This window comes from Carassius gibelio, chromosome B19 (genome assembly GCF_023724105.1).
Source record: "Carassius gibelio isolate Cgi1373 ecotype wild population from Czech Republic chromosome B19, carGib1.2-hapl.c, whole genome shotgun sequence".
Taxonomy (NCBI): Eukaryota; Metazoa; Chordata; class Actinopteri; order Cypriniformes; family Cyprinidae; genus Carassius; species Carassius gibelio.
The window spans coordinates 14874832-14902800 of NC_068414.1; the positions used below are offsets into that span (position 1 = coordinate 14874832).

General features: G+C 40.3%; 2 protein-coding genes across 3 annotated transcripts in view; one reads left to right on the forward strand and one right to left on the reverse strand.

Annotated features, from left to right (window-relative positions):
- jarid2b (jumonji, AT rich interactive domain 2b) overlaps nucleotides 1–5045 on the forward strand; it is a 110476-nt gene extending 105431 nt beyond the window's left edge. The window contains exons 14-18 of the mRNA XM_052584332.1: nucleotides 1–74; nucleotides 158–288; nucleotides 446–629; nucleotides 1936–2043; nucleotides 2530–5045. The exon at nucleotides 1–74 is cut by the window's left edge and continues 109 nt beyond it. Coding sequence (XP_052440292.1) covers nucleotides 1–74; nucleotides 158–288; nucleotides 446–629; nucleotides 1936–2043; nucleotides 2530–2721 — 689 coding nt within the window. The 3' untranslated portion in view covers nucleotides 2722–5045. The remainder of the gene's footprint in view (nucleotides 75–157; nucleotides 289–445; nucleotides 630–1935; nucleotides 2044–2529) is intronic.
- Nucleotides 5046–6197: 1152 nt separating this feature from the next.
- Nucleotides 6198–27969, reverse strand: part of LOC127979136 (dysbindin-like) — a 42995-nt gene continuing 21223 nt past the window's right edge. Inside the window, exons 2-4 of one of the 2 annotated variants that reach the window (XM_052584337.1) lie at nucleotides 11393–11545; nucleotides 8085–8219; nucleotides 6198–6946 (exon numbers count right to left, since the gene is read on the reverse strand). In XM_052584337.1, coding sequence (XP_052440297.1) covers nucleotides 6657–6946; nucleotides 8085–8219; nucleotides 11393–11545 — 578 coding nt within the window. In that variant the 3' untranslated portion in view covers nucleotides 6198–6656. Of the gene's footprint in view, nucleotides 6947–8084; nucleotides 8229–11392; nucleotides 11546–27969 lie in introns of both variants that reach the window. The other variant, XM_052584336.1, reaches the window with a different exon arrangement.

The window sequence follows — 27969 nt, forward strand, 5'->3', positions numbered from 1 at the left end:
GCGGCTACAGTGTGTCTGAAACCGTGCACTTCGCCACACCACAGTGGATGAACCTGGGCTACGAGGCTGCTAAAGTGAGACTCTCCCATTTCCACATCCGCCCGTTTGACCTAAAGACGTTTAGAAGACGCTCTACATCTTTGCTCTTCTCTTCCAGGACCTGAAATACAGGCACATAGCAAAACCCTTCTCTATGGAGAAGCTGCTCTACCAGATCGCCACAGCCGAGGCCAAACGAGAAAACAGACTTGTGCTCAGTACAATCTCTAATCTTCTTAAAGATCTCAGGTGAGCGCTGGAAAGCCACGCTGAGGTTTGGCCTAACTGGTCAAGTGTTTTTAATTCTATTTTTTTATAGAACTGTTCTGGGGTTGAGGTCGGTCTGGAAATCTAAAAACCGGACCTCTTGGTCCTCTAACTGGAATTGAATATCCCTGTCCTACAGGAACATAGAGATGAAGCAAAGGCAGGATCTGTATGAAGCCGGGCTGCTCTCCTCCGCACGCTACTGCACGCACGACAACAACCAGTCACCCGCGGACACCAGGAAGAAACCCCGCAAGTGGCTGACGCTGGAGTCGTCCGAGAGACGCTGCCAAACGTGCCAGCACCTCTGCTACTTATCTATGGTGAGATTCAGCTCAGGTTACACTCTACTGTAGATCCAGTGTAGTATACATAAAAAACTCCCAAATTAGCCCATGTTAGGCATCGAAACCATGCTGTTATTATGGGATGCACTTATTCATTTCACTATTTAGGATAGATAGTATGATTATTGTTACACAGTGTAAAAACTAGACTGCACTTTAGTGGGCAGTACAGTATATACTGTACTAATATTAATATTAAAGTACTGTGTATAGTCTGTAATAGCTGTTCTCAACCAATATAAAGGTGAAACTATTTATTATTATTATTATTTTATTTTATTTTGTAATTCTTATTTAAGAATCACATTATCCAGGGAATGAGGGGATTTTAAAGACCAAGAAAAGTCAAGGAAATAAAATGAAAGCATAATCTCAAATGAGTACAAAAGTTTTTTTGTTTTTGTTTTAACCCTAAAGAGGAGAATTAAGACTTTTGGAATTAAGGAGGTTTATTATGTTAATATTTAATATCTTTAATCATATTTCAAATAATTAAAATTAATTAATTAAACAAATGATAATTTTTTTATAATATTTAAATATTTATTTAATATTGCAAATTTATATGAATATTTTAATGTTTCTACTCCTGCTTTCTATAAATAGAACAGTTTGGTAACACTTTGGATTAGGGAACACATTGATGATTAACCAAGAGTTTTCCCTCAATAAACTCCTAATTACTGCTCATAATAAGCAACATTAAGCATGTAAGGTAGTTGTTTGTAGTAGTTTATGTAAAGGGTCTAATATAGTCATGCAGCATTAATATGTGCTTTGTAGGCACTGAAAAAGACGGCCCTTATGCTAGGAATATGCATGCTAATAAGAAACTAGTTAATAGTGAATAGTGTTCCCTAAACTAAAATGTGTAGCTTTGTGATTTATAATAGAAGTATTAGAAATGTCTTGAATGCCCCTTTGAGTGTTATCTCAATCGACAAGGTTAAAAATCACTGATCTATACACTACTGCACTATACTACAAATCACAATAAAGTCTACAGTATTTACTGGATTGACTAGTTAAATCTATATTGCAGTGCTCTGTAATGCGCTTTGTTCTGTACTGTACAACACTGGTTTTCATTGTAGTTTTGTCGGTGTGTGTTGTTTAATCTTTTGTTGTCATCTCAATATAACTGAACAGTTCTACAGTTGACTCACAGATGTGATTTTACCTCCAGTGCTGATAATCCACATTCAGTCATCACTGACAAAAGAAAAGTGTTGAAACTGAGTTCTGGTCTTGATTGAGCTGATGGCTGTTGTTAATGCTGCAGGTGGTGCAGGAGAATGAAAATGTGGTCTTCTGTCTGGAGTGTGCGCTGCACTACGTGGAGAAACACAAAAGCTGCCGCGGCCTCAAGATGATGTACCGCTATGATGAGGTAAGACATGTGACCGTGAACATGCCTGCAGGGGGAGCTGTTGAGACGCTATCGGCTTCAGCAACCCTCCTAAATGGACCGTTTCTGTTCCTTCAGAAAGTATTGTGTTTTGGCAGAGGGATAAACATTTCCACATACAAATGAGTTTCTGTGGATTCAGTGTTGTACTGCAGTTTTTGACAAATTTGTGTTCGCTCAATTCTCAAGTGAGAGGTTTTTTGTTTTTCTTTTCTTCTTCAAAACCATAAGTTCACATCTGAACAGTTTGTGTCTCACCAGATATTAATTTGTTATTAATTTAAGCAAATTGCATGTGTTTTTGGGACATGTGCAAAAAAAAAAACAAAGATGAAGTTGATTCTATGTAACATATTTAAAATGACTCATTTAAATATATTTTAAAATGTAATTTATTCCTGTGATTGTAAAGCTGAATTCTTTTTGACGACGGTCTCTCCCTGTCTTTGTCTCGGTCTGGTCCCTCAGGAGCAGATCAACAGTTTGGTGAATCAGGTGTGTGGTAAAGCCCTGGTGAGAGGCGCAGCAGACGGCTGTAATGGCTCCAGTCCCACCAAACCTCCCGCCAAGCGCGGCCCCCGCAAGAGATCTGCTGTGGAGCTGTCCCTGACCCACCTGCCGACCCACCTGTCCAAAAGTGCCGCCGCCGCCGTCTCATGAGGAGAGACGCCTACGTCACCCAATCGATTTCTTCTCCCTCTTTTTATATCGTTTGTGTCTTATCACCCACATAGCAGGGCAGAGTTTCCTGTGTTGAAAGCAGGCTGCCTTTTTTGCACTAGCGCTCTAGTTTGTATTCACCAGATGTTTGATAGCATTAAGAGACATGGTCCCAGGTGTGCATTTCACTGACAGGTGGGAGTATGATGTCATCCTTTCTGCCTGGACCCTCTTCCTCCTCGTCTTCGGCCCCATTGACTGCACACACACACACACACACACGCTCCTCCTGAACTGTGAACCTTGGGACAAATGGGTGCTTCTCTCCTCATTTTTCCAAACCCCTTTCCTTTGAATGTTGGTGCTTGATGGAGCTGCATGAGAATGTTTTTTCATTATTTTTTCATTGTTTCGTTTAGATTTTATTTTTATTATTTTTTTTTTTTGGGTGTATACTTTGTTTTAGTTTTTTTGTTTTGGTGTTTGATTTGGTGTTTGTTTTTTGATTCATCTTGGTGTTTGCGTTGCTTTTTGTTTTGTTTTTGCTTTTAGTTATAGTTTTTTGTTATATTTTGTTGTGGTTTTTGTTTCTTTTTTTTCCCTTTTAGTTTTGTTTTGATGTTTGTTTTTTTGTTTTTTTTTTATCCTTTTAGTTTTGTTTTGTTTTGATGTTTTTTTTTTATCCTTTTATTTTTCTTTGGATGTTTGTTTTTGTTTTTTTATCCTTTTAGTTTTGTTTTGATCTTTTTTTTTTTTTTATCCTTTTAGTTTTGCTTGGATGTTTAATTTTTTTTTTTTTTCGTTTGGTGACATCACATTTGTTTTGAATTGAATTCATTTAGTCGACATGCAGCCAGCTCCTCTGCGGAAGACGCAGCTCTAAAGACAGTAAACACTTGAAATTTAGCTTGTTTTAATATCTGTTTTAGTTTTTTTTTAAAGAGGAAATACTGTGTGTTTTTATTTTGACTGGTTTTTATCTCACACTTTCCTCTGTGGATTCGGGGAACGCTGGTTTCCTTGGCAGCAGGTTGGGCTGTACTTGAGGAAGTGGGTGTTAGGGATTGAATGAGCGGGTCCTGTCCCGGCAGTGAGAGGGGTTCCTCCCACGCTGATGCTTACGAGCGATACCTGTGCCTGATGTTTAGCGGGGAGATCTTTATTTTGGTGCTGTTGTTTTTGTTTTCATTTTTGTTTTTTTGTTTTTGTTTTTTTTACTGTATATCAATACAAAAAAGGTAATAAGAAAGAAGTGCTGTTCGCTAGCTTCTTATCCCACAGGACGGAAGAGCCCGGAGACTTCTTCCGCTTCTAGATGTGCAATCGTGTCAACATTCCATTCTTCCAGACTTAGCTTCATCTGTAACAGTTAACATTAATTAATCTATAATATTATTGTAATTATTATATTTTGTGTTTTTGACTTTTCATTTTCTCTTTTGTTCTGACGTGCTTTCTCAATTTAGAGCCACTATTCAAAGGGTGTAAAATGTGAAATACAGTTTCTTTATAAATTTTTTTCTTTATTGTTTCTTTTTGTTCTGTCTTTTCCTTTTTGCAGAAGTATCATTGATTTAAACAAACGTAAGAAAATCACCTTTTTGTACATAATCCTGTAAATGTCTTTAATACTTGAGCCTTTGTTGGAGTGACAGAAGTAAAGGACAGATAGATTGATGGATGATGCCAGATGAAGAAAAGCCTTACATTTCAGTTTCTTCAGCTGTGGGAGTTTGATGCGTAAAGGGTTGCTCTGGTAATGTGTATAACATTTTAAGTGCTGCTTACATCACTGAGGACTAAGATATGGAGTCGCGGTTTCCCCCTAGTTTTGTTTTTTAGGTTTACTTTTTTAAAGAAAAGGGAAAATACTTTCAAAAAAAAGAAAAAAAAAAGGTTTTTACATTTTCATTACTGAAAATTCAACATTGTAGTAGCTACTCATGTTGCACTGAGCTTGCCAGTGGAGACTGTCAAGGGAAAAAAAAAAACTATAATCCAGTTTTTTGGTTGTCCTTAACAGAAGACTGAACTGTTTTAGGAGTATTTAATGAAAACCAAGTCGGGTGTTTTCAACAAAAAACAGCTTTTGTCAAGTTTTTATGGCCTTACGATGTATTTTATTCAGAAATGTTGTTGTTTTTGTTCCTTTTTCTACAAGATGAGAGATTTGCTCAAGGTCAGGCGAGTTAATTTATTAGCACTGCATCTCAGCTCTTCCTCTCACGAGGAAAGGTTTCATGTTGGTTATATTGTTTTATTTTGTTTTTGTTTTTTACTTTTTCAATTTGTACTTAAGGTTTAATAAAAACTCATGGACAGTTCCCTGTCAGTCTGTGCTCTTTGTTACTGAACTTTATATTGGTTTAAAGAGGAATGTGTTGAACAAGCGAATCTTTTCTCACACATGGATCCCCACACTCTCAGATGGCTTTGGTATAACTTAATAAAATGCATTTAATAGTATAAAATGCATGTAACTTAATTTTATTATGTTATTAATGAGTTACAGGGTACTCACAGTTAAATATACATTTGAAATAACACTTAATAATGTAATAATAGAAAAATACTTATGTCCTTAAGAATTGTCTTTTTATATTTTTGTTCTAGTTTTACACTCTTATTTGTAATAGGATTAACAGTGGTTATAGTAATAATGTTAATAATCTGCTATAATTAAAATACTTGAAATCACAAATTTAATTTCATACATAATAATGTTATAAACATGATACTTTTTAACTAAACTTCATTCAGTTATTTAGTTAGCATTTAAAACTACTAGCAGTGTAATAACAATAATTATTACATTTATTATTATTATTTAATAGTGATTGTTGAAATAATGCTACACTAAACAAAATACTTTAAACTGTCTTTAATCTTGTTAACTGTCTAATTGTATACGTTTATAGTAACAATAGATTTTACTCTTAAAAAATAGTACCTATAATCAATCTTGATTTACTATTTTTATTATAATTATTATAATAGTGCTTGTAGTAATACTATAGTAATCAAAATAATTAAAATAAAAATATTTAAATGTAAAAACGTCTTTAAAACTGTAATTTTATTAGCATTTAATAATAGTAATTTTTGTTCCCAAAAAAACATTATTAATCCGTTTTTATTCAACTATTAGTAGTACTGTAGTAGTAATAGTTATTACAATAACCACAACAGTCAATCTACAGACTCCCTGTGGACCCCTTGGTGTAAAATCTTTGTGCTAGACCAGTTAGACCACTTTGCAAATGTGAATGATATGTTTTTAATCATATTTTACCAGTGATCTGCTACGTCTGACTGTTTGAATGGTGAATTTAGCATTTTAATTCAGCTCCTGCATCTCCACGTGCTTTTCCCTGGTGTTGAAACAGGCTGGAAATGAAACGTATCGAAGCTTGGCCCAGAGCCTAAATTGTGGTGTTTTCATCATAATAATCAAAGTCACTCTGTTGAACCAAAAAGCCTCTAAAGCAGTATTGACTTTATACATACAGAGACAGACGTGTACCTCACGACATCAACATCCCTTTTGAATACATTTTTGTACATTTGTAATCTAAAGCTGGAAATACTCCACAAGATGTGAAACCGATCAAACTAGTTGTAGAGTGGAAAGAATATAATATAGATAATGACATATTTTATAACACTGTAACTGAGATCAGTGGCACAGAGGGGCAAACAGCCGATCAGCTGTATGCAGTGAACGTCCAACAGAAGAAAAGATATTTATTGATCTGGAGGGCAGGCACAGGATCGGGCTTCACATTACACAGCACACCACACAGAATTTCTTTATAAAACCAAAAGGGTTTCATTGAACACCAGTGCACACACTCTTCCTTTGGACGCAAGTGCATAGCACACTTCTATCTGCATCACTTTTCTTTTAACAGTCTGTCGTTCATCCTCTGTTTTTTTTAGGATGAGCTGCTGCTCCCACAGTTCTTGATCGACTGGTTTCGTTCTCTTTCGGTTAACGTGGCACTCTCCTCCAGCTCTTCCTGATCCGGCTGGACAAGCGGAGAGTCGGGGATGGCTGCTGGTCCCCTCTCATCATGATCATCTTCCTCCTCCTCTTCCCCCGCCTCCGTGTCCTGGCTGGCTGAGTCCGTGCAGGTGGAGGACAGCGACGCCAGCTTGTGTCTCAAGTCGGCCTGTGTGGGCACCTGAAGAGAGATCTCAGAGGTGAACGACTCCACGTCAGGACCTGAGAGAGAATCGTGCAGAAAAGGGATTGAGAATGCTAATTTAGCTTCAAAAGTAAGGTACTGCTCAGAGAACATTTCGCTTACTGGAGATCTGTGCATCACAACATGGAAGAAAGGAACTTTTGTTCACTGCAACTTTAAAACTTCAGATAAATGAATCCAAGATGGCAGACAGAGAAATGAATCCAAGATGGCAGACGGAATGTTTTAAGGTAACACTTTAGAATAAGTTTGCATTAGTTAATGTTAGTTAACTACTTTCGTTAACATGAACTAAGCAAGAACAATCCTTCTACAGCATTTATAAGTCTTAGTTCATGTTAATTTCAACATTTACTAATGCATTATTTAAATCAAAAGTTGAGCTTGTTAACATTAGTTAATGCACTGTGAATTACCATGAACTAACAATGAATAACTGTATTTTCATTTACTAACATTAACGAAGATGAATAAATACAGTAATAAATGTATTATTCATTGTTTGTTCATGTTAATTAATACATTAACTAACATTAACTAATGGAACCTTATTCTAAAGTGTTACCTGTTTTAAATCTGTACTTTTACGTAAATACACTGCATTTCTTTGCATTTTTCTGCAAAAAGAGTTCTATAGTCTATGCATTCATTGTCGAACTCGTAATTGTGAAATGTAATGAATATCACCATCAGATTGCATTTTAAATGAAGTTATGCTGGTTTTGTTAGTACGGTAGCTGATTATGTATACTGTAGACAGTGAGACAGTGCTCTTGATTTTACAAAAGTACGTCCAGTGTCCTGATGTTGCCTGTATAATCCAGAGAACTTGGCTTTCAGTGCAGCTCAATGTAATTAGGGATAATTGTAAAACCTGTTTGTTCTTCTCTGGATGCTATCAGACATCATCTCAGCGTGTTCTGCTGACGGTGGCAGTAAATGTCAGCACTAATTTAATGGCAGCATTACTGAAGCTCAAGTGTTCTTTAAACATAAGAAGGGACGCAATACCAGGGAGCCACTTTCGTCATTAGCTAAGAGTGGTTTAGATCTAAGGAAATCAGTCAGGCTCCACTTAAATATGACATAACGATAGAGCAGTAACAGTACAAATATTGATTGATGGTTGGGAAATGTCACTGTCTGTATGTATACCCAGCATCGGGGAAGCCACACTGTTGTCCTCGCCCCCAGAGTTGAGAAAGACGTCCAGTGCCTCATGGTCAGACATGTCCATCAGGTCCATTTGCTCCAGCATGTCCACGTTCACCTCCATTGACGACATGCTTCCTATTGTCTCTGTGAACCAAAGGAAGAACGATCGCATCACTTCCTGCAACCTCGCACTTCAATCGCTAAGATGTGTCAAGGATTTGAGTCCAGGATGAACGTTTAACGCATGGAGTTGGCATCTCGCCCTTCGTGCGAGTTCTTGAGTCAGCTCTTGCCAAATAGAAGAGCACATTTGGTTGCGTCAGATCTCATTTGATGTACTGAGCTACAGTATGTCCTGGATTCGTCACCTTGCAGTTGCGTTGACTCTGTGATGTCATTAGCGCATGCTTCACAAACACAGATTGCGGCGTGAGGCATGCCCGTCACATGTGCGTGTGTGAGCGTGACATCAGTAAGCAGAGCGGTGAACTGCGTACCTCAAGGTTGTGTAAGAGCCCAGCGGCACAGGGAGGTGGACAGCAAAGAGAGAGACATGTTAGCTCCCCTTTACAGTATTGAGACACAAACACAACTGCACACTCATACACTCAGAGTCTGTGTGTATGCTTCAATAGAAAAGACACAAAACACACTTACAACACAATTTGATTGTACGTAACAGTAATGACCAACTAGCTGATCCTAACCTTGCTTTCTTTTATGGATAGTTCACCCCAAAATGAAAATTGTCATTAATTACTCACCCTCATGTTGTTCAAAACCCATTAGACCTTCACTTATCTTCACTTATCTTTTTTATTAAATCTGAGAGATTTCTGACCCTCCCATAGACAGCAACGTGACTGAAATGTTCCCAGGTCCAGAAACATAGCAAGGACATCGATAAAACAGTCTATGTGACATCAGTGGCTTGACTTTAATTTTGTTAAGTTATAAAAATACTTTTTGTGTGCAAAGAAACCAAAAATAACGACCATGCATGCGCACGCTATCTCCTGAACCTAAACAACACTGATCAGCAGAACGCATGAGCATGCACTGTGGTACTCTCAAAAATGGTGCAAGATGGTAACTCGGCGAGAAGAATTAAGTTAGTTCTGTTTTCTTTGCGCACAAAAAGTATCCTTGCTACGTTTCTGGACCTGGGAACATTTCAGTTTTATTGCTGTCTATGCAGGGTCTGAGAGTCCTCAGATTTCTCAAAAAATATCTCAATTGTGTTCCGAAGATAATCAAAGGTCTTATGGGTTTGGAACGACATGAGGGTGAGTAATTAATGACACAACTTTCATTTTGGGTGAACTCTTTAAAGGTGACTTTTTAATGATAAAAATGTACCCAGTGCTTTTTTCTTTTCTTTTTATAATAATGATAACTTTCTCAGAGCAGGCTGTTCTAAAATTCTTTGCAGAGTGACAAAGCCCTTCCCAAGGCTATTGATTGACACTGGCGTTTTATCACAGACCCGCCCTGAGTTGAACTGTCATCAGTCTGATGTTTCGATGCTGGAGCAGGTGTAAACAAGAATGTCTTATGTTGTTGGATGTAATAGTGAACATAGCAGTTGTCATTTACTTCCAACATCTGAATCACTGAAGATGCAGTGAATTACATTTGTTTTTGAAGGGAATGCACCCCCCGATGTACCTTAATGTGTCTATGTGTGCGCACATCATTTGTGATCCAGCTTCACCTAGGGATTCATTCATTTTTTTTTTTTTTTTTTTGCCTTTCCTAATAACACGCTAGTTAGCAAGTTCCTCAGCTAAATACAGCTGAAGTTTACAGTCTCTCAGAGATCGGCTCATCAGCCCACTGAAGAAAGGTGCTTATTAGCATTTAAAGGGACATGGACCAAAACAGGCCTATGTGAACAGAGCTGTTTTTGACACGGAAGTAATGGTGTTGATTTACACTACCATTGAGAAATTTTAGCAAAAATATGTTATGAACTTTTCAATAAGACCCTAAAGAATCACTTCAACTTGCGGAAAAAAATGGACATCTGATGATTCCTTTAATGACCCACTAGCTGATCCTAACCATAACCCTACCTTCTTTATGACACATTGACTGATCTTAACCCTGCTTTATTTATGACCCAGTGGCTGGTCTAATTCCATATCTTCTTAAGGACACACTGGCTGATCTTAATAGTGGTTTCCTGATAACCAATTGGCTGATTTTAGCCCCACATTTTTAATGATCCAATAGTTGATCATAACCATTCTTTCTTTATGACCCACTCGCTGATCCTAACCCCACCCTCCCAATGACCCTATGGCTGATCTTGGTCCCACCTTCTTTATGGTCAACTGGCTGATTTTAGCCTTGTGTCCTGTGAGCCATTGGCTGATCTTAAACCCTCTCTTTTCTTAATGACCCATTGACTGATCTTAACCCCGCTTTCTTTATGACCCAATGGCTGTTAATGGCCCCTCTTACTTATTGACCAAATTGTTAATCTTTGGTTTCTTTATAACTCAGTGGTAAATCTTAGCCCTGCCTTCTTAAAAGGTGTGTTTGACATCAGATGCGTGTCATTTTACTGATTATTGAGATTTGCTGTGTACAGTTGGAGACACTCCAATGCTCCAATGCTGTCAGTTTTAATTTTGACATGGTGTAATATTAAGGTTATTTGAAAAGAGTTTTTACTGGTAGCCCCGCCCTCGTAATGACACACTGGCTGATCTAATGCTGCCTTCATGTGCTATTTGAAATTGTCATGAATATGAGTTTATTAGTCAGAAATTGGACTTATAAGGTATCTCTAAAGCCGTTTATGTCAAATTTTTGTCTAGAATTCAGATAGCATGTGAAGGCAGCATTTGCTCTCCCTCACTACTCTTCCATTTGCTGTTTTAGTGTAGTTTATCTACCACTGGATCAGCATTGCCCATTGGACTTGCAGGTCCACAACTCTCTTCAGCTGCCCTTTCGTACATTCCCATGCACTATGTGTCCCCTGAGCTATTGTACAAAATTGACCAGTTGGAAGATGAAAGCAAAAATCAGTTTATCTGCTTCAGGACTGGGAATAGCATCCCCAGTGCAATATCTTGAGTGCTGCGGACCCGACACTCTTATTTTTAATAAAGACTACGGAGTGTTTTTGTACCAGTCCATCTTAACAGACATACTCAAGTATTTAAAAAGGTTTGTTAAATTATTCACACATGTTACAGCATATTTACTTTTTGGAAAAATAGTTTCTGTGTGTGTTACTGTGTCTGGCATATTTTGATCTGATCCAGCTTTGAGCCGAGGGAATGGGCATAGCTCACCTCTTCTCTCTGCGATCTGTAGGTATCCCGTGGACAGGTAGTGCTCCATGTCCTGCTGAAAAGCCTCCTCAAAAAACTTTTGCCTGTCCTTTAGCTTTACCTGCGGTGGGACAGGATCTGCCTCCGGTACTCTCTGACCATGCTCCAGCTCCGCTGTGGTTGGAGGACAAAGAAATTGGTGATAAGAAACTTTTTATGGTTTTATGTTGTATGCAAGTCTTTTGAAATGCTAGTTTATATCTAGAAAATCTGTTGCGATGACAAGATGCTTTATTTGTGTTGGACAGGTAAGAGTATGAATTAACTGTATAGACAGCTCTCTAAAATGCACTAATATCTGTGTCATGCTGACCGCTGTGGTGTACCTGAAGAACCTGAAGATGCTAATGCTAGCTAAAGAACTGCTGAATACACATTTAATAGCAAAAAAAAAAAAAAAAAAAAAAACGGTAATAAAAGTAAATTAAAAAGTCATCAATAAGAGAGATTGTAAATTGCCATGCTAAAAGATGTTTGTCAATTTAGCATGCAGTAGAAAGCTAATTGACCTTAAAAAGTAACGTGTGTGTGTGTGTGTGTGTGTTTTGCTATATTTCATTGCTTTTAAATTGATTTAAAAAAATAATTAAATATGGAAAATTTAGTACTCATTGTGTAAAGTGTTTATTTAAATATTTATTTTTGACTTTTAGCTTGATAATTGTTGTAGATGTGGTAAGCTACTTTTAGTCCTGCACACATCCTCTAAGAATCAACCACATATCCAGTAATAACAAATGACCGTGCTTGTTTAGTGTTTGTGGGAAGGTGAGGGCTCTGTCTATCCCTTATTTTCCAGATTCCAGGAATTCCAGGTGTCTGCATACTGTATCTCTCTTATCCTGTCTACATTTCTCATGTCCCGTTGTTTTCTGTCTGTTTTTCCCCTTCTGTGGGCTGAAGTGAATGTGGAAAAGTACAGCTCCTTTATTGTGCTACAGAGACCTGAGTGTGAGTGTGTGTTGCATCAGTAACTTGATTGTAGATAAAAGCAAGTATGCTCATATTCATTTTTGTGTGTGTATGTGTGTCTGTGTCTCTCTCTCTGTGTGTGTGTGTGTGTGTGTGTGTGTGTGTGGATTAATTAATGGCTGTGGTTGTCCTGAGGGAAGCAGCTCTGGTCTCTGGTCTTTCATCAAAGAGTTGTGCTCCAGTGCACGCATGTCTTCTATTCATTTGCCTTTCATTTCACTCTTTGACCAAAGGCCTGCTCACAACACACACACACACACACACTCCAATAAACTTTTGAATAGACTTGAATCTAACTTTCCTCTATTTTTCTTAATCTATAACATCTATATACTGTACTTCATACTAAATTAACTGTTTAGCATGTCTACAAAATGAATAATGTTCCTTTTCTTTCCATTTCGTAATAATTATATATATATATTCATTCTGTCACTCTAATGCAAGTTATTATTATATAATGGCTTATTACAGTTAATTTAATGATGCTCTGTGCATAAGCATGTGTGTTTGTGTGGATGTTGTAATGTGGTTATGACTAAGAGCAATAGAAGGGTCTCTGCATGACAGCGAGGAATAGAGACATGTAATATTCTGTTCTTAGCCTGCAAGATTGATTATGCTCTTAGAGAATTTCCTCTAAGAAATCACTGCTCAGAAACACAGTTCAGCTTGTGTAAGAAGTCCAGTTCTCCTTCAGACTGTTATTTCTCATGATAGGAGCTTCTGTCTTTGCTGCTGTCATCCAGATTCACTGATCTGAGACTGAACCTCCTCACTTTCTCAAAGAACACTGAGTCTTTAAGAGAACTAGAGAATTTTGAGTTACGAAATAAAGTCTTCTAGAGCAGGGTGACCATATGAGCCATTTTCCCAGGACGCGTCCTTGCCAGGATTTTTATATATTGCCTAAAATATCCAGATTTTGGCTGTTTGTGCTGTGCAGATCGATCATTGTAAGACATTCATAAGCGCTATAGAGAGCAGAGCAGACGGCTCCTTATGAATTCAATCACTCTCTTGTTCTCTGGTGTCATACAATGATCGGTGCGCAGCGACGCTTCAAGTTGAATGAACGAACAAACACCTAACATGTACGTATATTTGCATTGCTTTGATCGTTCTCTGTAGATCTCACCTTCTCACACGCCATGATTGGTTGATTATGTAACACCTGCATGTTATTGGTCAAACTACTTTGGATGTTTTAGGCAATATAGAAATCCAAGGACGCGTCTTGGGAAAACGGCTCATATGGTCACCCTGCTCTAGAGGCCTAGAGAATACTGCAACTTTTATACAAGATACTGTTCTAGTTTCAACATAATTTGTTTTTCATTTAGTCATCTTTAAAAGAAAAAAGTATCAGCTGAATGCAAAGTCACCCACATTTTGGTTTTTGCTTTTTAAATTTGACGTTTGAAAAATCCATATCTCTGGAAAAAGAACATGTATGCCTTCACAATGTTTGTTAAGAACCTAAATCCAAAATAGGACATTAAGATATATTTGATACTTATTGAGTTAATGTCATGCAAACTTAAAAAAATAAAATAAAAAATAACCTTGAAGTTGCATTTTCCATTTTTTTAACTATCACCATCATATTGCAACAAAGGTAGCTAAAGTCGACAGATTTCAATAACAGACCTTCCTTCAAAATCATCTCCTCTACAAAACAGATTACGATAACATTTTCATCCATGGCATTTAATATTTTGGCTTTCATCAATATTTATTAGATTAGATTAGATCCAACTTTATTGTCATTGTACATGTGAGGTACAAGGCAACGAAATGCAGTTATCATCTAACCAGAAGTGCAATAAGCAGTAAGTACAGAATATACAAGGATTGTCTGGATGAACAGACAATAGTGCAAGTATTAGCAAGTAATAACACATTTATGTTTCCATTACTTCCGAAAAAAATATACAATATTTATTGTGTTTTATTATTTATTATTTTAAGTTTTGTGTGACCCCTTAGAAGTTTGCTGAGGCCCCCTGGTGGGCCCCGGCCTATTGTTCAAGAACAGCTTTTCTAGTGGACTCAAGGATCAGTTAAAGAAATGTTAGCAAAAACTTGCTTCCAATTCTTAAATTGTAGCACATGGACAGTTTCAGTATTGGACAGAGACATCTCATTGAATTATTGTCCTAAAGCCCATTCACACCAATAACTTTATGTACATTAGCTGCATAATATCCACACAACGCACATTAGAGCTCTGTGTATAGTAAGATGTAACAACATAACCACTATGAAAGCGATCCCCATGATATAATTTCCCTGTCATTATCTTTATGGTTGCACTCTACAGTGATTTTTAAAACATTATGGTTATGGTTATTGTTATAGTTATCATTCTTGGTGTGAACTGGCCTTTCATTTTCCACTGAAGAGTCTGCAGAATTCAAGAGCTCTTGGATCCTGTTTAAAAACTCCCATCTGCTCACATCCACAGTGTTCCCAACTTTAAATAAACAGGATATTTTTGTTGTTCCAGTTCTAACTTCCACTTTGGAAGAACGAATCGTGCAAACAGATGAAGTCAACACAACGGGTTCGTTCATCCAAAAAATGAAAATGCTCTCATGATTGAATCAACCTCATGTTGTACCAAACCCATGGCTTTCAGTTTCTGTGGAACATAAACTCAAAAATTCAGCAACTTTTAAAATGTACTTTTATAACTACATTTATAATTTAGTTGCAATTTAGTACATAATAAATTAAATTCAATATCAAATAACACACTACATTTAAAATGATAACGAACGACTTTACATAAGTCTACATTAAAGCTGTCACATCCACACAAGGAGAGGAGAAGACGGGTAAGTACTTTCGTGAAGCTTTATTAACATAGGATTTCAACAGAGCTGGTAAGTGTGGTCACAGACGGTGAATCTTCAAGCACTGATCAATAGGTGAGTTCAAGTACAAAGCTAGGCCTGACAACAAAGAGTCACTTCCCTTAATCGCTGTATCTGAATCTCCACAGAGTCACAATACGGTCCACAAGAAGCAGGTAGAAGATCCACAAAGAGCGTCCATGTAATCTTGATTCCAGCCGGTGAGTGAATGAGTGAGGTGAGTATTTAAAGGTGTGGTGATTGCTGGTGCAGGTGCAGGTAATCAGTATTCAGGTGACGGTTCACGTGAGCGGTGCATGGGAGATTGAGTGGATGGTGACTGGCAATGGTGACTGGGGCTAAGGGAACGAGCTGAGGGTGTGACACTACCCCCCGCCCCACGGGTGACTCCAGGCAACCTAGAGCGGCGACGGGGACGACCACGACCTCTGGGAGCCGGGCGGTCCGGGTGTTGTCGGTGGAAATCTTCGAGGAGAGCCGGATCCAGGATGTCATTGCGTGGTATCCACGACCTCTCCTCGGGACCGAACCCCTCCCAATCTATGAGGTATTCCAGGTGGCCGTTCCGCCGCCGGGAGTCGAGGATCTCTTGGACCTGGTAGATGTTGTCTCCGAGGATTTCGGGTTGGTCTGGAGGGGGAGGCGGTTCTGGTTCTGTGGAGGAAGGAGAAACTGGATCAGTGTGACGTTTAAGCAGTGAGACGTGAAACGTGGGTGAGATCCGGTAGTGTGGTGGTAGGTCCAGGCGGTAGGTGACGGGATTTATCTGAGAATGGATGGTGAACGGCCCTATGTAGCGGGGACTCAGCTTTTTGCAGGGCAGTCGGAGGCGGATATCCCGAGTGGAGAGCCAAACCTTGTCTCCAGGTAGATAGACGGGATTAGGCGATCTGCGTCGGTTAGCGGTCTCTGTATGTCTCCGAACTGCCCGCTGGAGATGGACGTGAGCTGAGTCCCACACCCTCTCGCTCTCCTGGAACCAGTGATCTACCGCGGGCACTTCAGAGACTTCTCCTGACCAGGGAAACAGCGGTGGTTGATAGCCTAAAACACATTGAAAAGGGGTTAAGCCTGTAGTGGTTTGGCGAAGGGAGTTTTGGGCATACTCAGCCCACGGCAGATACTGGCTCCAGGTATCCTGGTGTTGGGAGCAGTAAGTACGGAGGTACCGTGAGATCTCTTGAATCTTCCGCTCGGTCTGGCCGTTGGTCTGAGGGTGATATCCAGAAGATAAACTGACGGATGTTCCGAGGAGTTGGAAGAACGCTCGCCAGACCCTGGAGACAAACTGAGGTCCTCTGTCCGAGACAATGTCCTCTGGAGTGCCATAATTCCGGAACACGTTGGTGAAGAGGGCTTCGGCGGTCTCGAACGCTGTGGGAAGACCCTTTAATGGGATTAGTTTGCAGAATTTAGAAAAACGATCAACAACAACTAGAATGGTAGTGTACCCCCCTGAGGGGGGAAGGTCAGTGGCGAAATCCACCCCTAGATGGGTCCAGGGTCGGCGAGGAATGGGTAGTGGTTGTAATTTACCCACGGGAAGTTGACGAGGTGTGGTGGTAACGGCGCAGACCGAGCATCCGAGGATGTACCGGGTAACGTCACGAACCATGTTAGGCCACCAATACTTCTGCTGGATGAGCGAGAGGGTTCGCCTGCTGCCAGGGTGTCCTGAGCCAGGTGACGTGTGCGTACTTTCCAGTAGGGGGAGTCGCTGGTTGGTGGGCACGTACATTAGACCCGTGGGTACCTCCGGAGGTGCAGGCTCCTCGAGGGTGGCGGCTCGAATTTCCTCGTCGATCTGCCAGAGGATAGGCGCGAGGAAAACGGAGGGTGGTAGAATTGAATCAGGCTTGTTGGAATCTGGATCTGGTGAGAACATACGGGACAGAGCATCTGCTTTAGTGTTCTTGTGACCGGGTTGATACGTGATCTGGAAATTAAAGCGAGCAAAGAAGAGTGACCACCGAGCCTGACGAGCATTGAGTCTTTTGGCATTCTGCAGATATTGGAGATTCTTGTGGTCGGTGACAACAGTGAATGGGAACTGAGCTCCCTCTAGCCAGTGCCGCCACTCCTCAAGGGCGAGTTTAATGGCCAACAACTCACGGTCTCCGATTCCATAATTGCATTCGGCAGGAGAGAGTTTCTTAGAGAAGTACGCACACGGATGGAGTGAGCAAGGTTCACCAGACCTTTGAGACAACACGGCTCCAATGCCGTGATTGGCCGCATCAACCTCTACGACGAACGGCTTGGACGGGTCAGGATGTCGAAGAATGGGTGCCGAGGTGAAGAGGTGTTTAAGATGGCTGAAGGCCTCTCGAGCTTGGGGTGTCCAGTGCAGCCGGCGTTGACCTCCTTTTAGAAGGGATGTTAGAGGAGCCGAGTGCAGGCTGTAGTTCTTGATAAAGCGCCGATAGAAATTGGCAAAGCCAAGGAAACGTTGGAGTTCTTTCACCGTTGTGGGCTCCGCCCAGTTGGCCACAGCATCTACCTTGGCTGACTCCATCTGAACTCCCTCCGCAGAGATCACGTATCCGAGGAAGGAGACGGTAGTGCAGTGAAACTCACACTTCTCAGCTTTTAGGTAGAGGTGGTGGTCTCGGAGTCGTTGTAAGACGTGGCGGACATGGGTTTGGTGTTCTTCTATGTTCCGGGAGTAGATCAGGATATCGTCTATGTAGACAATGACGAATTGGTGGAGATAATCACGGAATATTTCGTTCATGAAACTCTGGAAGATGGATGGACTGTTAGCAAGCCCATAGGGCATAACCTGATATTCGTAGTGCCCGGCAGGGGTGATGAAGGCAGTCTTCCACTCGTCTCCCTCTCGGATACGGATCAGATTGTAGGCACTGCGGAGGTCGAGTTTGGTGAACACCTTGGCTTCCCGCAGTTCCTCCAGAGCCGCCGGAACGAGTGGTAACGGGTAGGCGAACTTGACGGTGGCGTCATTTAGCACTCGGTAGTCGATGCATGGTCGAAGTCCGCCATCCTTTTTGGGGACGAAGAAGAAACTGGATGCAGCTGGAGATGTGGACGGCCTGATGAACCCCTGATCGAGAGCCTCCTGGATGTATTCCTCCATTGCCACCTGCTCAGGACGGGAGAGTGGATATATTTTCCCATGTGGTAGCCTGGCACCTGGCAGCAGGTCGATACAACAGTCCCAGGGCCGGTGTGGTGGTAATCGGGTGGCTTGTTCCTTGCTGAACACATCGGAGTAGGAGGAGTAAAGGGCAGGTCTACCCATGGAGGTGGAGTGCAATTGAAGGTGCGGCGGCGCAGACTGTGAATTCTGGACTGGTGGATGGTGAATGTGACTCTGGCATCTCGGGTCCCATGCCTGGATCTCCCCTGTGCTCCAGTTGATTTGTGGGTTATGTTGGGCCAGCCACGGCCTACCCAGGACGACGTCAACAGTAGCGCGAGGAAGTACGAGGAGGGCCAGTTGTTCCCGATGTCCGTGGGGCAGAACGAGCTCCAGCTCGTGTGTCCTTTTAGTTATTTTGCCACCGCCCAATGGTGATCCTTGGATGGTAGTGATACGGTAAGTGGTCTCGTTCTGGACGATGGGTATACGGTGCTTGGTTACGAAGTGAGATGAGACGAAGTTGCTTGCGGCTCCGGAATCCACCAGGACATGGATGGAAAGATTGCGTGAGTTAATTGTGATCTGGGCTCTGATATGAGGTATGTGAGATACAGATGGGGTAATGGAAACTGTACTCACCATTGGGCGAGGCGGACGGACCGGGCAGGCGTGGATCAGGTGAGTGGCCTCGCCACAGTATAAACATAGCCGCTGCTGAATGCGGCGTCTACGTTCAGAGGCATCTAGGCGGTAGGAGTCGGTGTTCATGGGTTCCTCCTGGTCTCGTTGGGGCGAGGGCGTTCTGGCTGATGGAGAGATGGTATATGAGGCCGGGGAGGCACAGGCCGAGAGGTGTTGAGCAACATTTATAGTTTTCCTGATGAACGTCTCGAGATTGACATTATCGTCGTAAATGACCATTTGCTTTCTGATCTGGGGCTTTAAACCTTTACGGTATGCAGCTAGCAGGGCAGTTTGGTTCCAACCACTGGTGGCGGCTAATGTCCGGAAACGGAGAGTGTAGTCATGTATTTCCGTGGCTCCCTGGCGGAGATTTAAGAGTTCATCATGGGTTGAAAGAGGAGTTAGAGCCACCCCGAACACTTCCTGGAGGTGGGTGACGAAGGCGTCGAATGAGGATAGAACCGGACTCTGGGAGTTCCAAAGGGCCTCTGCCCATTGTAGCGCTCGTCCGGTGAGGAGAGAGATCATAAAGGCGACTTTGGTGGCCTCATTGGGGAATTTACTGGTATTTGCGTTGATGAACAGTGAGCACTGCAGAATAAACCCACTGCAGCCACTCGGTTCACCCGCATAGCACGCGGGACGTGCAAGGGGCGTGCTGTTGGTGGTGGTAGCACTAGTTTCGGTGGGTGGTGAAACTGACTGTAATACTTGGCGGAGAGCAGTCACCATTTCGGTGAACGGGTCCGAAGCCGCTCCCTGAGCAGCAGCGTTAACATCCATGGGAGATATGAAGTTCTGTTTTCGGGGCTGGAATCCTGTCACATCCACACAAGGAGAGGAGAAGACGGGTAAGTACTTTCGTGAAGCTTTATTAACATAGGATTTCAACAGAGCTGGTAAGTGTGGTCACAGACGGTGAATCTTCAAGCACTGATCAATAGGTGAGTTCAAGTACAAAGCTAGGCCTGACAACAAAGAGTCACTTCCCTTAATCGCTGTATCTGAATCTCCACAGAGTCACAATACGGTCCACAAGAAGCAGGTAGAAGATCCACAAAGAGCGTCCATGTAATCTTGATTCCAGCCGGTGAGTGAATGAGTGAGGTGAGTATTTAAAGGTGTGGTGATTGCTGGTGCAGGTGCAGGTAATCAGTATTCAGGTGACGGTTCACGTGAGCGGTGCATGGGAGATTGAGTGGATGGTGACTGGCAATGGTGACTGGGGCTAAGGGAACGAGCTGAGGGTGTGACAAAAGCATGACAAGACTATTAAAACTATTTATTAACTTAATTTATACATTTACTTCTTTGTAATGATTACAAAGTGCTCTTTGTAAAAGACTTTAAGTGAATTAAGAAGCAGTCATGCACATGTACTCTCTTTAACTTTACTATATATTATCTGCAATCACGGTTTATATATATATATATATATATATATATATATATGAATTTTGCTAAAAGTCCTAGAGGTGAGACGCATGCATGAGAGCAGGTGGTGACCTGAAGAACATAATGAGATGATCCCCAGAGATGGAGAGCTTAATAGTGATCATTCGGATGGCAGTCATCTGGCTGTGTGATTTAATGCCGATTAATTGGATCTACTTATTGACTGCGTCATTCCTCAATGAGCGCATGAATGATATCCCACAGAATACCACTACACACTCCATCTATCTTGGTTTGTGTTCTTGTAATGGCTTCATTTGTGAGTAATTGCAATGACAGATTGTGGGGCCGTAGAAACAACAGAGACGCGTGCTGCGAGTGGAGTGAGCACTATTGAGTGGAAGACGATGTGCTTGGTTTGCCATATGGGCTGTTGTAAAGACTCATTCACACCAGCAGTAGTTCACGTCTCCGTCTTTGTGTGGAGACACCTGCGTCTCATACTGTGCCGTGCTCCATCTCATTTGGCCTCATTCAGAGCTCCGTAACATCTTGTCATGAGATAGCAAGCTATTTTGTATGCTACGTGAGGGGTTTTAAGTGTGAAGTGGTTAGGATTGACACTAAGGCAGGACGAGAGGGAAAGCGTGTCTGTTCACGAGAGAGATTAAAGCAGCACACCTACTATGAAGGATCAGACTGCTAACTATGATAATGACATTTTAATTGCAAATGAATACAATTATACGAGGGTTTAGCTTTAGGCCTGATACTGCAAAATTTAATGTAATTCATAACACAATGCAAAACCAGGGATGATTATAGGGTTTAATGGCTCCTATTTAAAAGTGACAAATGTAATTGCATAGTAAATACATTAAAATTATTATTATTATTTATTTATTTTATTCCATTAAGTCAATAATGGCCTGGTAATATAATTGTCCTGATATCATAATCAAGAAAACCCTTAAGTTGTTTGGCATAATATAAAGTTTCATAAAAACAAATCTTCACTGCATTCTGATACTTGAAATCAAAGCATTGTGACCCTCATTATGTCTCTTAAGTCAACATGTCTCTTAAAATATCTAATAATTTGACTTTATGACAAAGCAAGGTTAGTTCAGCTTAGCATTGAGTGATAAGACCAAAATCTTATCATGATATGAGTAATTTTCAAGGTAATGATATCTCAGTATGTAATTTTTGCTTTATATATATATATATATATATATATATATATATATATATATATATATATATATATATATATATATATATATATATGACACACCTTCTCATTCAAAGAGTTTTCTTTATTTTCAAGACTAAGTGATATTTACTTATATAATTGAGAAATTAATAAATGTAATTAAATAAGTATTTACATTATTATATATTAAATAAATATACATAATACACATGTATCTATAAATATGTTGGTTATAATAATAATATTTAAAAAATAATAATATTTAAACACTCTCTTAATAATAAATTTCACATTACAACAAAACGTTATGTTTGTCGCCATCACAGTAATGTGTTAAGATTATGTACATTGGGACCAAATGTTTTGGAGTATTTATATGTTTTTGTCCTATATAGTGACCTTTCATGGTTAATGGTGTGAATGACACTAATTGATTGTAAATGGGTGTCAGAGTAAATGATTAAAAATAATAAGACAAAAGCTGAATTTATTTGCTTGTGTAAAGGTGTTCAGCGTGTTAAACTGGAGTTCACTGTCAGTGTTAGTCTTGTCATTCCTAATGGTTCCAGACACAGATAGAAGATGTTTAATAAATGAAGGCTATGCAGAGAGAGTTTGATTGAAGAGTTGCAGCATGGTACTGATTTCCTGTCTGCGTCTGCCCAGTTTGCACAAGTATCGTGATTGGATTCCTTCAAACATCAATAAAGCACATTTCATTTGGAGTCAGCAGTGAGTCTTAGTAGCCTAATTTTTTTCCCTTTCTCACAGCAAGAGAGGGAGATCTTCACCAATGAGAGGCCTACAAAAATACATGGTTTATTGGACACAGACACACATGGAAGGAAGTCCACAGGCTGCATTCTCTCTTCTACTATCTAGTGATGATAAACCGGTCGTTTTAATTCACTTCAAGAATCCTCAGCATGTGTTTGGAGAAAGAGCTTGACCTCCCGTAAAGAACACAAAAACGCAATAACTGTACACTAATGGTGCTTTTCCACTGCATGGTATGGAACGTTACGGCCCGGTATGGTTTACTTTTGGGGGGTTTTCCAATGGGAACTGTACCATGAATGTTTTTTTTTTTTTTTTTTTGGTAGTACCACCTCAGTTGAGGTTCCAAGTGAACCGTACCATTACCAAAATGTAACGTCTAAACTCTGCTGATCACGGATTGGCCTGAGAGAATCGTCACGACCTGCATCACTGAACTTGAGACACAAACACAACAGAACCGCTAGATTTAAATCAGCACAGCCAGCCATGGATCGAACGCAACTGTTTTGAATGAGCTTTTATAACAACCAAAAAGTGTCTGTTTCGTTATCTGTTGAGGAAGTACAGACGTTGCTCTTGTTGATAGCAGAGGAGCGGAAGTTTTTCAATAGTCGCGGCAGTAGAGGCAGCGCAACTATAACGACGTGAATAATAGTGATAAAAAAATTGATACCGCAGCTCAGATGCTCCGACACAGTTTTCAAATCACTATTGTATCACACACTGTGACGATGCTTGTACCGGAATTACGACACCACGTGACTCATGACGTTTTAATGTGGCTGACACTCCGTCGGAGTTCAAACAAACCAATATCCCGGAGTAATTCATGTACTCAAACAGTACATTGACTGAACTGCTGTGAAGAGAGAACTGAAGATGAACACCGAGACGAGCCAGATAATGACTCGTTCACGAATCAAGAACCGTTTCTGTCAGACGCGTCCGATTCGAGAACCGAGGAGCTGATGATACTGCGCATGTGTGATTCAGCGTGAAGCAGACCGACACACAGAGCGTCTGAACTGAACTGATTCTTTTGGTGATTGATTCTGAAGTGATTCTGTGCTAATTTTATGAACCCAGGTAAACCGAAGGCTTGAATCAAGGGCAATCATTGCAAATGACGCCATCATGTCGAGCGCAAAAGAACCGGTGAACCGTTTTCTTCAACTGCATTATTATATCGGACTGTCGGATTAATTATATTAATGAAAATTATTATTTTTAGAGGTAACATTCTGTGCAGCTGCCACTGGGGGGAAAATGCGACAGTCTATCTATCTATCTATCTATTGTTCAGTAGTTCAATTGTTTTATCACTTTGTCATTCTATAAATTTATTTATCCTTCTATCTATAATTTTTTCAATCATTCTATTTTTAATGATGTTCAGTTTCTTAACAATAAATGCATGTATTAAATATCTCAACTAAAAATAAAACAATATTTACTGCATTTATGAATTCAGGTTAATATCAATTAATAAATATACTAGTGTCAGTTGCTAGTTCAGTCATAATATATAATTCATGTGGCCTGTCAATCAGTAAATTCTCATCAGGCAATCAATCAAACCATTAATCAGTATGAATCTGATCGATTATATTACTCTACAGCAACCAAGTGCACTTGTCATCTTTTATGCTTTAGTAGGCATAAAAAACTGCATGATGAAATCATCATATGACATCTTAACTAACAGAAAGAAAGAAAAAAAATTCACATCCCACCCCAGTCAGGGGTATAAAAATGTAACAGCCCAGAGCTTCAATCAGCGTTATTTAATGTGCCATTCTGAGAGAATGCATTATCCATGCTGAACAGCTGCAAACGCCTCCGCCCAGGATCAAAGGACTGCCTCAGACTATTACCTCACTTTCCTGTCAAAGAGATACGAGCTGTGAGCATGTTATGTCTTAATGTGTAATGGGTCCATGATGCCCGCCCCAAAGCCAGTGGGTATCAGGCTGCTTGGGAGGAAAAGGAAGAGAAGAAAAATCCTTTACTTGCATTTAGGATGACAGCTTTCCTACCCTCAGAATTACGGGCTGTTACACTTCTCATCAGCAGGCCTCCTACTGTAAGCACTGCTTTCAAACTACCAAGTGATAAGAACACAACCATTAGAGGAATATTCAGGGTTCAATACAACTTAAGCTCAATCGAGAGCATTTGTGCCACAAAAAAAAAGTACACTTTAAATTTTCATCCTTTTCTTTGAAATAAAGCTTTGAGGTTATTGTAAAGTGCTTACAGTACAATAGATGTAAATGGGGTTGATTTTGGAGGATTTAAAGCAGAAATGTGACCCTTGTGAAAAAAAAAAAAAAATTATATACACTCACACCTGTTCAATTTCTCATTAATACAATTATCTAATCAACCAATCACATGGCAGTTGCTTCAATGTATTTAGGGCTGTGGTCCTGGTCAAGACAATCTCCTGAACTCCAAACTGAATGTCAGAATGGGAAAGAAAGGTGATTTAAACAATTTTGAGTGTGGCATGGTTGTTGGTGCCAGACGGGCCGGTCTGAGTATTTCACAATCTGCTGTTACTGGGATTTTCACACACAACCATTTCTAGGGTTTACAAAGAATGGTGTGAAAAGGTTAAAACATCCAGTATGTGGCAGTCCTGTGGGCGAAAATGCCTTGTTGATGCTAGAGGTCAGAGGAGAACGGGCCGACTGATTCAAGATGATAGAAGAGCAACTTTGACTGAAATAACCACTTGTTACAACCGAGGTATGCAGCAAAGCATTTGTGAAGCCACAACACACACAAACTTGAGGCGGATGGGCTACAACAGCAGAAGACCCCACCGGGTACCACTCATCTCCACTACAAATAGGAAAAAAGGCTACAGTTTGCACGAGCTCACCAAAATTGGACAGTTGAAGACTGGAAAAATGTTGCCTGGTCTGATAAATCTCGATTTCTGTCGAGACATTCAGATGGTAGAGTCAGAATTTGGCGTAAACAGAATGAGAACACGGATCCATCATGACTTGTTACCACTGTGCAGGCTGGTGGTGGTGGTGTAATGTTGTGGGGGGTGTTTTCTTGGCACACTTTAGGTCCCTTAGTGCTAATTGGGCATCGTTTAATTGCCACGACCTACCTGAGCATCGTTTCTGACCATGTCCATCCCTTTATGACCACCATGAACCCATCCTCTGATGGGTACTTCCAGCAGGATAATGCACAGGAACATGACAATGGGTTCACTGTACTAAAATGGCCCCCACAGTCACCAGATCTCAACCCAATTGAGCATCTTTGGGATGTGGTGGAACGGGAGCTTCGTGCCCTGGATGCGCATCCCACAAATCTCCATGAACTGCAAGATGCTATCCTATCAATATGGGCCAACATTTCTAAAGAATGCTTTCAGCACCTTGTTGAATCAATGGCACGTAGAATTAAGGAAGTTCTGAAGGCGAAAGGGGGTCAAACACAGTATTAGTATGGTGTTCCTAATAATCCTTTAGGTGAGTGTATATATATAGTATGTTGGGGTGTCACAGAGTTTCTTTCAGGCTAGTTCTTTTTGGGGGTGTTCCACACATCGGTGGCAGTTTGCCTGATCCAGCATGTTGAATGTGCATCAGGGCGTTTGAGTGAGATCTCTGACTGGATGTTCAGTTTAACGAACAAGTGCTTGAGAATTAACTGATATTCTAAATAGTAACCTGTGACATTGTCATGATTACAATTTTCCCCATGCTCAATTAATGTTAACATGCATATTGTTTATGTCCTGTGGCTAAACTGTCTATTTAACATTCACTTCTGTTTTCTATCTGCCCCATTCACTTCCATTTTTTTAAGTTACTCACTGTAACCCAGCTTTTTTCATTTTTGAAGAAAAGGAAAAGCCTAAATACAATTTTTTTTTTTTTCGATGATCAACATAATCCCAAGTGCTCCCAATTGAGCTTTACTTGTTTCATACTTGGAATACTGATTAAAGGTCCTTTCACGTGATTCCCTGATGTTCTGAGCTACAGCAGCACTCAGTATTCAAGCAGTTTCAACTCTGACCCCATTTACTGTTGACCTTTAGAAGCCCAGCCAGTGAGTACAAGACAAATCAAATGATGTATCAAGTATATAACACCAGTGAAAAAAAAAAGTGTAAGACTGCTCCTGTAAGTAAAAGGACACATTGTTCACCACAAATTGAATTGAAATCTCCAGAAATACTAATTGACTTGTAACAGCATTATGCCGCAGCAGCTCCTGCAGGTGCATCTGTTGCCATGACTTTAGATAATGTTTTTCATTCACCTGCTTTCAAGGCTGTTGAAGAGTATTCTGTAAGTTTGAGTGGGAGGGAGGCACAGGCAATGAAACGGCGTGATGTTCAACAGGTAGCCAAGCAACGAGCAGACAACAAAACACAGCAGCCATGAGCTGCCCCTGCGCTCGCCCACTTCATCATATCCTCATGAGCTCATTACAACAGCACAGCATCTCTGCTGCACACTGGACGCTCACATGAAGATCTCTGGCTTGAGCTTTGAACCGCTTTAGCTGGCTTCTCTTCAACATAGTAACATGATGTAGTAGGTATTTAATGTTGGAATCTTGGAAAGGGTGCAGTTATCTTGGAAAGCGTGTGGGGAATTTGCTGAAAATGTACTCACCCTCAGGCCATCCAAGATATATATGAGTTTGTTTCTTCGTAGTAACAGATTTAGAAAAATTTAGCATTATGTCACTTGCTCGCTAATGGATTCTTGGCAGTGAATGGGTGCCGAATGGGTCAGAGTGAGTCCAAACAGCTGTTAAAAACATCACAATAATCCACAAGTAATCCACATCACTCCAGTCCATCAGTTAACATCTTGTAAAGTGAAAAGTTGTGTGTTTATAAGAAATCGATCTTTAAGATACAATATTCTCAATATTATAATATTGCTTTCTCTAGTGGAAAGTCATTTAGTCTGAATCAGGAGAGAAATATGCAGAGATCAAAGACCTTTTACAAGAGATAGCAGTCCAAAAACAGTTCTAAACAAATATGTCGGTGTGATTATGATATGAGGGGACAACAGTGGTTGTTTTTTCTTTTATTGGAGAAAACCAATACATTTGGTTTGATATTTTGTCTAGAAGCAATGGTTTTAGTTTTAAAACACCCTGATGGATTTGTTTCTTACAAACATGCTGCTTTTCAGTTCACAAGATGTTGATTGGTGGACTGAAGTGGTGTTGATTACTTGTGGATTATTGTGGGGGGTTTGATTCTGACGGCACCCATAAAAACAGAGGATCCATTGGTGAGTAAGTGGCATAATGCTGTATTTCTCAAAATCTGTTTTAATTCAATTTTAATTAAATTTTCAGCAAATTTTCATTTTTGGGTGAACTATTCCTTATATACTGTAATGTTTACTACTCAAAATTGATATTAAGCCCAAAAGTACTACCAAATAATTTGATATGTTTTCATAAATGAAAGAGATTCCCTGAAAAGCGTTGATCGGATGTGTGGTAT